This window comes from Bombina bombina, chromosome 2 (assembly GCF_027579735.1).
Source record: "Bombina bombina isolate aBomBom1 chromosome 2, aBomBom1.pri, whole genome shotgun sequence".
NCBI classification, from domain to species: Eukaryota; Metazoa; Chordata; class Amphibia; order Anura; family Bombinatoridae; genus Bombina; species Bombina bombina.
In genome coordinates this window covers 166697520-166710246 of record NC_069500.1, presented here as the reverse complement: position 1 = coordinate 166710246, position 12727 = coordinate 166697520, and the positions used below count along the sequence as shown (strand labels likewise).

Here is a 12727-nt window from a genome sequence, read left to right as displayed (position 1 = left end):
CGGAGCGGTAAATAAGTTAGGAATAATAAAAGTTAGTTTCGTTTGCTTCTGCAGCGCTTATACTCTGCACAATATAATAATTATATTAAATGGATATTTAAAAATGTATACGGTGGGTGAGAAATGTCAAAGTTTACAGTCCCTTTAAAGGTTGAGGCAGCCAGTTCAAGGCTGTATTGGCTCAGTTTCACACATGGCCACTTCACCCCTTGTTGTCATAGGGAGACAGCACAGTGGTGCTGTGCATGTAGGGTTGCCAGATGTTCAATATTCAACCAGGCAGTCTAGAATTTTAGCAGGCTGTCCTGTAAAATATTCACAAAATATAATGGACACTTAAAATCCAGTTTTGTTAAAGTGTTAGCTAAATGAAAAAAGGCCTCCTATTCTTTTAACACATTACAAATATGGAGCAAAGGGAAGTGAAGAGCAGTCAAGGTTGTGAAATCACTTCTGTTCATGTGTGTTGCTGTAAAAATATTTTGTTGTAGGTTACCAGCAGCCAAGGGGTAAAATGACTGCTCATTTGTGAAAATATGCATGATAGGGGCTAAGGTTGAACTTTTTATTTGGTGGGTGGGGGGGGGGGGCATTTTATGACCTTACCTACTATTGTGCCCTGTCACTGACAGATTGTTCAGTATTTTGGTGGAGGACAGCCAGTGTCCTGTCGGATTTTTCTTCATTGTCGGAATTTGCTACCTTCATGAGCGCATGCTCAGAATTATGTAATCGCACTCCACATATGTTTTAAAAGAATGTGTGGAATGAGATTACGTAATTAAAAGCATTCACACATTGTTAGGTAGCAAATTCCGACGGACAGGCTGATTAACCTCTCTTTCATTGTTAAAGTGGCGTCCATGTACATGCGTGCATGACCAGTTCAAGGTAGAAAATTTTGACGGCACATGCTTTTAATTACGTAATGGCATTCCACACATTCTTTTCAAACGTGGAGTGTGATTACGTAATTCTGGGCATGCGCTCATGAAGGTAGGAAATTCTGACAAGGGAGCAAAATCTGACAGAACACCCGCACCTTTAACACCTACAAGTAAACGGTATCTAAGGTGACCAGTGATGCGATACGTGCTATGTTTAAAGGGACAGTCAACACCAGAATTTTTGTTGTTTTAATAGATAGATAATCCCTTAATTACCAATTCCCCAGTTTTGCATAACCAACACAGTTATAATTATACACGGTTTACCTCTGTAATTACCTTGTATCTAAGCTTCTGCAGACTGCCCCCTTATTTCAGTTCTTTTGACTGAAATGTATTTTTAATTTTAGCCAATCAGAGCTGTCTCCATGGTAAATTCACGTGCATAAGCTCAATGCTATCTATATGAAACACGTGAACTAATGCCCTCTAGTGGTAAAAAAAACTATCAAAATGCATTTAGATTAGAGGCGGCCTTCAAGGTCTAAGAAATTAGCATATGAACCTCCTAGGTTTAGCTTTCAACTAAGAATACCAAGAGAACAAAGCAAAATTGGTGATAAAAGTAAATTGGAAAGTTGTTTAAAATTACATGCCCTATTTGAAACATGAAAGTATTTTTTGGACTTGACTGTCCCTTTAAGTGTCTGTATATAAATAATATTTCTGTGATGCAAATGTATATGGATTTTATTGAAGCTAAAGCTGAAACCACACCTTCACCATTATGATTTTGCATGAGTAGTCTTGCTGCCTGAGAAGAAGATGTACCTATGCATTTGAAAAATTTCACAGATGGGAGCTATTTTTCTAAAGTTTTGAAATTCCCGGTTATTTGAGTTCCATGATGTAAATCAGAGCTCCATAATAAATTAATTAGCTGCACTTTAGCTTAAAAACAGAGCAGTCTCACTAAAGGGTTGGATCTGCAATGTAGTTATACAGTACTTTTTACCTTGCCCTCTAGTTCCTCAAATGGAATCTTTTAGGTATTTTGTAGCTTGTTCACTGACAATACTTGCTACCAATTCTGCTTGTTAATAATACATTTCAATATTTTTGTTACTTTGATCTTGCATCTTACTTTTTCAAGTTCAGTATGCAAGATACCCATTATTTTCACTATATGAACCTGAGGTTAAATGCACAAAATAAATAATACTTAAAGGGACACTGAACCCATTTTTTTTTCATGATTCAGATAGAGCATGCGATTTTAAGCAACTTTCTAATTTACTCCTATTATCAATTTTTTTCGTTCTCTTGCTATCTTTATTTGAAGAAGGCATCTAAGCTAATTAAATAAAACGAGGATTAAGTCCTTGTGGAGGTGCGCACATATGAGAAGCGGAGCACAAAAAACAGAACCAGCCTCGGGGGAGGCAAGGTGAAACCCCACCACAGGCCACCCGATCTGACGGCAGCACTCCCGAAGATAGGATGATGGCAGATATCTGTAGGAGCAGAAAACAGAAAGAGGCGCCTTATGGGACAGTATCGTGGTGTCGCTATAATGCAGGATAGAGCGAACAGCACACACAAATGGCAAGATACTCACAAGTGAGATGGCATAAACGTATGCCAAACTAGACAGGACGGAACCTTAGTCGTCCGCCAGACGGTCCAATAGAAAGAAGGCTCTAACGCTCCAATGGTCCAATCCACTACGGCGGAGAAACACAGACGTCAGAGGCCCACAGCGTCTGTGGGAGGATTAATGGCTCAGAGTCCTTGGTGTAAGTGGCAGGATACCGCTCCACACATAGGATCAGATTGATAGTAGACAATAAGAGCGGGGGTATCATAAAAGGAATTTTATTTAAAAAATTAGATTTAAAACTGTTTAAAACACAAGGAAACAGCAACGCGTTTCTCGACCTTCCGGTCGTTTCATCAGGCTGATATTCACTTTGAAAACCCCGCTCTATTTAACATAATGATCATCCAATCGTAGACCGGTCTATTGTCCACACCCATCGTCGAACCAATCATAAATTGTGATTGGTATCTATAGTGACAGTTGCACCTGCTCTGTAATCAGAGATGAAGAGTGTAAAGACGATAATGCCGACTGTGATCAGTATACATAAATAACCACAAAATGGCTACAATGTCAGAATGTAATAAATTCGTATGTAGTTCAAATTAAAATATCGAGTGGTACTGAAAGTTGACAGTTATTGCTAGTGTAAAAGGAGAGGTGTTTAGCTAAAAGAATGTAACAGAGTTGTGTCTGTATTTCTCCTGTGTAATAATTGCGATGTGTAATAATTACGATAACAAAGGAAAGTTTAAAATATGATATAAACCACCAAACATACAGATGCAGTATTGTTGTACCATCTGTAAGCTAATGCAATAAAAACTTGATCGTAGGGCTTGAGTAAATTAATATTCATAGGCATGTTGGTGATGTGATAACATATTTAAAGGGACCCTGTTTTCTGATGGATGGTAATGTAATAGCATATTTAAAGGGACCATGTGTTCTGATAAATGGATATAATAAATTAGTATCCATATATGTTGATGGTGTAATGTATACTGACAAATAAATTTGATAGATTGATATCTATAGGTATATTGTTACTGTGATAGCCTCCACATATTTAAAGGGCCTATATGTTCTGACAGATAAATATCGATGTGTGGTCATAAATGATCTTATATCTAAATCTGAATATAATTAGCTTAAACATATTCTTAATAGTTAAGCCAGTTATATCTAGTTGGTCCGAGACCATAGACGTCTACTCCAATAAGGACAATTGATTGGTAGTAAATAACCTACATCAAATTCAGGCAGAGGGACTAGAGAAATGGACCTTTATGAGAAGGCTGCCAAATCGACACATAAATTGAGACCATCAGGGTGCATGCTTTTCAGCAGATGGATCCAATAAGTCTCCCTCTGTCTGAGCCTAAAAAACCGATTATAAAGGTGGGATTTAGGAATGAATTCTATGGGATTGACAGAATAACAATTAAGATCCCCCCTATGTACATCGTTACAGTGTCTTGATACACTATGAAGTCTGTAGTTATTCTTCATATTTCGATGGTGTTCAGACCATCTGGTACTAAGGTATCTACAGGTGCGCCCTACGTATTGTACCCCACAGACACATGTAAGTAGATAAACTACATAAGAGGAAGCACAAGATGCACGACCAATGATGGTATAGGATTTATGGGTGATACTAGACCTAAAGGTTTTTTGCAGATCACCAATGAAAATACACATCTTACAACGGGCTCGTCTGCACTTATAAGACCCATGTTGTAAATTATTCCTATTATTTCCCGAGGAAGGCTGTCTATGTTTGACAATCTTGCTCGGGGCCAACATTGTTTTGAGGGTTGGTGCCCTTCTATAGACTATTCTAGGTTTGTCGTCCAAAGTTCTTTTCAAAATAGGGTCTTTAAGTAATATTTGCCAATGACGTGTGACAATCTCTCTAATTAGATTATGGTTAGAGTTGAATTGGGTAATGAACAACGGATCTTTGTGAAAGGTACTGTTATTTGTTGGTTCTAATCGTGCATTAGGCTCAGTAAAATACAATTCCCTATTATCATTTTTGGCTCTCAAGAAGCCATTTTCAATGATAGAGTTAGGGTAATGTTTCTCCCTAAAGCGTTCCTTTAAGGTAAGGCTTTGTGTTTCATAGTCTGCCATAGAACTACAGTTACGGCGCACTCTTTTGAACTGACCATAGGGGACGTTCAATTTCCACGGGTGATAGTGACAGCTCTTGAAGTCAAGGTAGCTATTACAATCTACTGCCTTAAAATGGGTAGTGCTAGTCACTTGACCCTCGGTGAAACTGAGATTGAGATCTAGGTACACTATTGATTGCCTCTCAATAGTACTAGTAAACACCAAACCTCTATTGTTGGTGTTTAGATGTTCAACAACATAATCTTTTGTTGAACATCTAAACACCAACAATAGAGGTTTGGTGTTTACTAGTACTATTGAGAGGCAATCAATAGTGTACCTAGATCTCAATCTCAGTTTCACCGAGGGTCAAGTGACTAGCACTACCCATTTTAAGGCAGTAGATTGTAATAGCTACCTTGACTTCAAGAGCTGTCACTATCACCCATGGAAATTGAACGTCCCCTATGGTCAGTTCAAAAGAGTGCGCCGTAACTGTAGTTCTATGGCAGACTATGAAACACAAAGCCTTACCTTAAAGGAACGCTTTAGGGAGAAACATTACCCTAACTCTATCATTGAAAATGGCTTCTTGAGAGCCAAAAATGATAATAGGGAATTGTATTTTACTGAGCCTAATGCACGATTAGAACCAACAAATAACAGTACCTTTCACAAAGATCCGTTGTTCATTACCCAATTCAACTCTAACCATAATCTAATTAGAGAGATTGTCACACGTCATTGGCAAATATTACTTAAAGACCCTATTTTGAAAAGAACTTTGGACGACAAACCTAGAATAGTCTATAGAAGGGCACCAACCCTCAAAACAATGTTGGCCCCGAGCAAGATTGTCAAACATAGACAGCCTTCCTCGGGAAATAATAGGAATAATTTACAACATGGGTCTTATAAGTGCAGACGAGCCCGTTGTAAGATGTGTATTTTCATTGGTGATCGGCAAAAAACCTTTAGGTCTAGTATCACCCATAAATCCTATACCATCATTGGTCGTGCATCTTGTGCTTCCTCTTATGTAGTTTATCTACTTACATGTGTCTGTGGGGTACAATACGTAGGGCACACCTGTAGATACCTTAGTACCAGATGGTCTGAACACCATCGAAATATGAAGAATAACTACAGACTTCATAGTGTATCAAGACACTGTAACGATGTACATAGGGGGGATCTTAATTGTTATTCTGTCAATCCCATATAATTCATTCCTAAATCCCACCTTTATAATCGTTTTTTTAGGCTCAGACAGAGGGAGACTTATTGGATCCATCTGCTGAAAAGCATGCACCCTGATGGTCTCAATTTATGTGTCGATTTGGCAGCCTTCTCATAAAGGTCCATTTCTCTAGTCCCTCTGCCTGATTTTGATGTAGGTTATTTACTACCAATCAATTGTCCTTATTGGAGTAGACGTCTATGGTCTCGGACCAACTAGATATAACTGGCTTAACTATTAAGAATATTTTTTAAGCTAATTATATTCAGATTTAGATATAAGATCATTTATGACCACACATCGATATTTATCTGTCAGAACATATAGGCCCTTTAAATATGTGGAGGCTATCACACTAACAATATACCTATAGATATCAATCTATCAAATGTATTTGTCAGTATACATTACACCATCAACATATATGGATACTAATTTATTATATCCATTTATCAGAACACATGGTCCCTTTAAATATGCTATTACATTACCATCCATCAGAAAACAGGGTCCCTTTAAATATGTTATCACATCACCAACATGCCTATGAATATTAATTTACTCACGCCCTACGATCAAGTTTTTATTGCATTAGCTTACAGATGGTACAACAATACTGCATCTGTATGTTTGGTGGTTTATATCATATTTTAAACTTTCCTTTGTTATCGTAATTATTACACATCGCAATTATTACACAGGAGAAATACAGACACAACTCTGTTACATTCTTTTAGCTAAACACCTCTCCTTTTACACTAGCAATAACTGTCAACTTTCAGTACCACTCGATATTTTAATTTGAACTACATACAAATTTATTACATTCTGACATTGTAGCCATTTTGTGGTTATTTATGTATACTGATCACAGTCGGCATTATCGTCTTTACACTCTTCATCTCTGATTACAGAGCAGGTGCAACTGTCACTATAGATACCAATCACAATTTATGATTGGTTCGACGATGGGTGTGGACAATAGACCGGTCTACGATTGGATGATCATTATGTTAAATAGAGCGGGGTTTTCAAAGTGAATATCAGCCTGATGAAACGACCGGAAGGTCGAGAAACGCGTTGCTGTTTCCTTGTATTTTAAACAGTTTTAAATCTAATTTTTTAAATAAAATTCCTTTTATGATACCCCCGCTCTTATTGTCTACTATCAATCTGATCCTATGTGTGGAGCGGTATCCTGCCACTTACACCAAGGACTCTGAGCCATTAATCCTCCCACAGACGCTGTGGGCCTCTGACGTCTGTGTTTCTCCGCCGTAGCGGATTGGAACATTGGAGCGTTAGAGCCTTCTTTCTATTGGACCGTCTGGCGGACGACTAAGGTTCCGTCCTGTCTAGTTTGGCATACGTTTATGCCATCTCACTTGTGAGTATCTTGCCATTTGTGTGTGCTGTTCGCTCTATCCTGCATTATAGCGACACCACGATACTGTCCCATAAGGCGCCTCTTTCTGTTTTCTGCTCCTACAGATATCTGCCATCTAAGCTAATTTTTTGGTCTAGACCCTGGACAGCACTTGTTTATTGGTGGTGAATTTATCCACCAATCAGCAAGAACAACCCAGGTTGTTCCCCAAAAATGAGCCGGCATCTAAACTTACATTATTGCTTTTCAAATAAAGATACCAAGAGAATAAAGAAAATTTGATAATAGGAGAAAATTAGAAAGTTGCTTAAAATTGCATGGTCTATCTGAATCTTGAAAGAAAAAAATTGGGTTCAGTGTCCCTTTAACAATAGCAAAAAAAAATAGTAAAGCTGCTATATATTATTTACTTATTATTTACAGGTATGCTGCTTTCAGTTCCTGTAATTTAGCACAAGAAATTGAGCTTTTGTAGCTCCCCACTGCAATATATCTCCCCATTTTGGAATGTGCCTCAGGCTTCTGACTTTAGTATGAATTTATGGCTATATATAAAGAGGGCTTTCTCGCAGTGAATCCCTGAACTGCTCTAGATTTGCACAACCCTAGAAGTTTTGTTAACAAATTTTAATTTTTAAACAATATATGCCTATTTGTTATGTATTACCGTATATAAAACTGTTCTTACTTTGGAAGAGCTTGTCCCTCTTATCTGTAATTGACTTAATGCTCTCTCTTGTATATATTTATTGGTTTATGTGTAGATTTGTATCATCTGTGCAAGAAGATATAAAGCTACATTATATGGCCAAAAGTATGTGGACACATGACCATCACACCCATATGAGCTTGTTGGACATCCTCCTCCAAAAACCATGAACATGAGTATGGAGATGGACACCCTTTGAGGCTATAATAGCCACTATAACAGCTGCCACTCTTCTGTGAAGGCTTTCATCAAGAAGCTTGCCCATTCAGCCAAAATAGCCTTTGTGAGGTCTGGCACTAATGTTGAACGAAGTCTTGCTCACAGTTGGCATTTCAGATGTTTAATGATGTTAAGATCAAGGCTCTGTGCAGGCTACTGAAGTTCCTCCACACCATACTTACCAAAACATGTCTACGTTTACCTTGTTTTGTTCACAGGGGCATAGTCATGCTGGAACTGAAAAAGGGCCTTCCTTAAACTGTTGCTACAAAGTTGGAAGAACACAATTGTCTAAAATGTCTTTGTGTCCTGTACCATTAAGATGACCCTTCACTCAATATAGATATATGTGTGTATGTGTGTAATTATATGTTTTGTCTTTTTTTTATGAACCCCTGTGTAGCTTTGCGTCAGTAAACTTACAAATGACTTTAATGTCACTAAGAAGTAGCATTATTTCTATCACAGTACTGCTATGCTCTGTATTTTCTATTTTTCAACTCAAGTGAGTCTCATAACATGGATAGAATATAGTTGTTAACATGCTTGGTGCACTTAGACTGACAATATGTTTTCATTTGAATACTTTGAACTGATTACATCTCTTCATAAAAGAGTAAAAAAAAAAAATATTATTAAGTTATAAAATTCTTTATTTACTCCCCCCCTCCCTTTTCTCTTCTTTTATAACAGTTTTGGTATGAACCATGATGGAATTGGAAACTCATGTGGGACAAAAGGTCACGAAGCTGCCAAACTAATGGCCGCTCACATTACATCTAACACCAACCCTTTCTCTTGGTCTGCTTGTAGCAGGGAGTACATTACCAGCTTTCTGGAGTAAGTATTTCTCTTTGACTCTATGTGCTATTAATATGTTTAGCTGTGTGTATGTTTATTATGTTTATTTACATAGGTATCATGTCCTTCCAAAAAACACATTTTATTGCCAGTAGATTTAGAAAAGGATAAACCATAACAACTGTAATATTATACTGATATTATTATCACATTTTGTATGTAAAAGATATCATTCATATGAGCATGAATTAATTAAATATTTTAAAATACCCTTTTCTTCCTAATGGGAAAGAGTACACAGCCGCATTCATTACTTGTGGGAAATAAGAACCTGGCCACCAGGAGGAGGCAAAGACACCCCAACCAAAGGCTCAAATACTCCTTCCACTTCCCCTATACCCCCAGTAATTCTTTGCCTTTTGTCCCAGGAGGTTGGCAGAGAAGTATCAGAAGTTTTCTTTTTTAAAGAAAATACTTTTATTAATTTTTACATAAAGTGTGACTCTCATGGAGGGTAGTACTCTTCGCTATGGGACAGGAGTTTTAAGTAGTCCTGTTAGTCTCTTAGTGAGGGCCTGGGCGAATGTTAGGGTCCGGAGATGCAGTGGGAGTTCTCTCTGCGACACCATCCCGACTCGTATTAACAGCTCCTCTAGCACTTGGCGTTGCCGACCCTTTGATTTGCTACCTGCTGTCTTCTCTCAAGTCCATGATGGAGGCGACGCTACTATTCGTCACACTTGAAAGGCCGTGTTCCTGTTCCACGGCGTAGATTCCAATAAGATCGTTTCATTTTATCAATATGAATGTTATGATGTTATGTGACAGATAGTTGAACAACTGGAATCCAAAAATGTAATTAATCTATCATCTGCTAAATTGACCCACAATCAGATAAAAGTGCTATCATTGGGATTGAGTTTTGCACCAAGTTCACACTTTGATTTGTTCCAGACCATTGTTGATATTAATAAATTTGTACGATCTCTTACCCTTAAGAAATATTTTTTTGAAACAATGGGTAATAACAACGATGCTTTGGACATATCGGAGGATGGTGATCAAATTGATGAGGTAGCACAGGATGATGGGATTCTATCTTTTGTTGATATATGTGCTGAAATGGATTTAACAGACCTACATAGGGCAGCAGGGGGAGATATCCATAGCTTAAAGAGTAGTGAAATTCCTCTAAAAAAGTTCAAAAGTAGATCTGACTTTTATCCAGCACATATAAGAAACAATAGTATAGAAATTTTTCATAGAACAGTTGAAAAAGAAGTGATAGAATTACATAAGAAAAACATGGACAAATGTAACAGTTTTAAGAATGACAATATGAGTAAACAGGATAGGATTGCGATAAAACAACTTAAGAATAATTCATCTATTGTAATACGCAATTCTGACAAAGGGGGTAATGTTGTTGTCCTTAACAGGACTGATTATATAAAGGAGGCTTTTCGACAGTTACAGGATGAGGAGGTCTATGAAAAACTCTCCCTTAATCCTACTTTTAGGTACAGGAGGATACTTCATGATCTTTTGGATTGGGCGGTAATGATTGGTGCTATAACGAAATCGAATTTTGAGTTTTTGTTAGTTGAACACTCTATTGTACCAATTTTTCATTACCTCCCAAAGATCCATAAGAGTATGACCTCACCCCCAGGACGCCCCATAGTGGCAGGTATTGGTTCATTGAATGAACCATTAAGCGCCATGATTGACACTCTACTACAACCCATTGTATTGAGCCTTAGGAGCTATATCAGGGACACAACAGAATTCATTAAACAGATTGAACAAGTGGAATGGTTGGATGAGCATTGCATTGTCACCATTGATGTTGTGTCCCTCTATACCTCTATCCCTCATGATAAGGGTATTGTGGCAATACAATCATGTCTAGAGAGGTTTACTGATTATGATGTTAATCTTAGAGAATTCATCTTAAAATCCCTTGAATTTTTGCTTTCGCATAACTTTTTTCTATTTGAGGGGAATTACTATCGCCAAAGACAGGGGACAGCCATGGGGGCGAAATTTGCCCCCACATATGCCAACCTATTTTTAGGTTGGTGGGAGCTGTCCCGTGTCTTTGGTGATGGTAATCCCTTCAAAGAACGGATTGCATATTACGGCCGTTATATAGACGACCTTGTGTTTATATTTGATGGTGATGATTCGATGGTGAATGACTTTTTTGATTATTTATCTGATAACCAACAGAATTTGCAGTTCACTATGAATGCAAGTAGAAAAGAAATGCCTTTCCTTGATGTACTAATTAAACCTAATATTGACACACATAGTGTAGAAGTAGAGCTGTATAGGAAGGAGAGTGCAGGCAATACCCTTTTAATGGCTAAATCTAGCCATCCAAGACATGTTATAAAGGCCATACCAAAAGGCCAGTACATGAGGACAAAAAGAAACTGTAGCACCATAGAGGCATATGAAGCACATTCAGTAAAAACTACAGAACGTTTTCTGGAAAGGGGATACAAAATACAGGATCTAAGAGAGGCTAAGAAACAAGTAGATTCTATGGCTAGACAAGACATGATCAAAGGTAAATCAAGGAAAAAGGCTGATTACCAGCAGAAACCTGTATTTACAACAATGTACAGTAAGGAATATAATGACATCTGTCAAATTATCAAAAAGTCTCTCCCTATTCTTAGAGTTGATGAAACTATGGATAAGATTATAGAAGGAGGTTGCAAATATGTGACACGTAAATCAAAAACGCTAGCTAACATTCTTTCCCCCTCTATGCTACCTACTAGTACTACAGACAATTGGCTTACACCAAAAAATGGTTTTTTTCACTGTGGAAGTAGGAAATGTACATCATGTTCATATGCCCAATTGGGTGATACTTTTAAATCCACGGGTGATGAAAAGTCCTTTAAAATTAAAGAGTACATAAATTGCAATACTTCATATGTGATATATTTACTCACGTGTAAACTTTGCAATATAAAGTATGTTGGTCAAACGACCAGACCCCTAAAAACTAGATTTTTGGAGCACTTGAGGTCTATTGGAGATGAGGATTCGGACACTCCAGTTGCCCTGCATTTTAAGAATGAACATAATGGAAATAAAAATCTACTAAGTTTTCAGGGTATACAACATGTAAAGAGACCCAAAAGGGGGGGAAATAGACTTAAACTTTTGAGTCAGAAGGAAGTATATTGGATTTTCCAATTAAATACAAGGGTCCCGAAGGGACTTAATTCTGATTGGGACATTAAACTTTATGTAGAGTAATTAGACCTAGGTCATAGTGGGTAATTTATGTTCATTTTTCATTCCATTAGAATGTATTATAAAATGTGGTATGTATCCCATTTATTGGGTGTTTCTTAAAGTACATTTTTGAGAGCATTTTCTAGTGCATTTTTTAGTGCATTTTTTAGTGCATTTTTGTTACTCATGACCAGTCATAAGAATGTTCACAAATTATATCTATATATTTTTGATTATAGCAATGATAGAGAAAGTTGGGAAGTTTCTAGGTTCACAACAATTTTATTTACTCCTTTCTACAATTAGGTGATAGTTACAAATACTTCCAAAATCAGTCAGCTTTTGTGCATAATGATCTGATATATTCACACTAGAGGAGTTTATATGAAACTATTACAAAGTACCTCTTGATATTTAAAATTGTGGATAAATCAGGTTTGGTTATTAATTAGGAACTTGTTGTGAGAAATAAAGTTAAGTCTCTTTAAAATTTAAAATGCAACAT

General features: G+C 37.2%; 1 protein-coding gene across 1 annotated transcript in view; it reads left to right on the top strand.

The window, feature by feature from the left end:
- The window catches only part of ADAMTS6 (ADAM metallopeptidase with thrombospondin type 1 motif 6), a 400513-nt gene that overhangs the window by 214677 nt on the left and 173109 nt on the right, over positions 1-12727 (top strand). Inside the window, 1 exon segment of the mRNA XM_053701330.1 lies at positions 8857-9003. Within this exon segment, the coding sequence (XP_053557305.1) occupies positions 8857-9003 (147 nt within the window).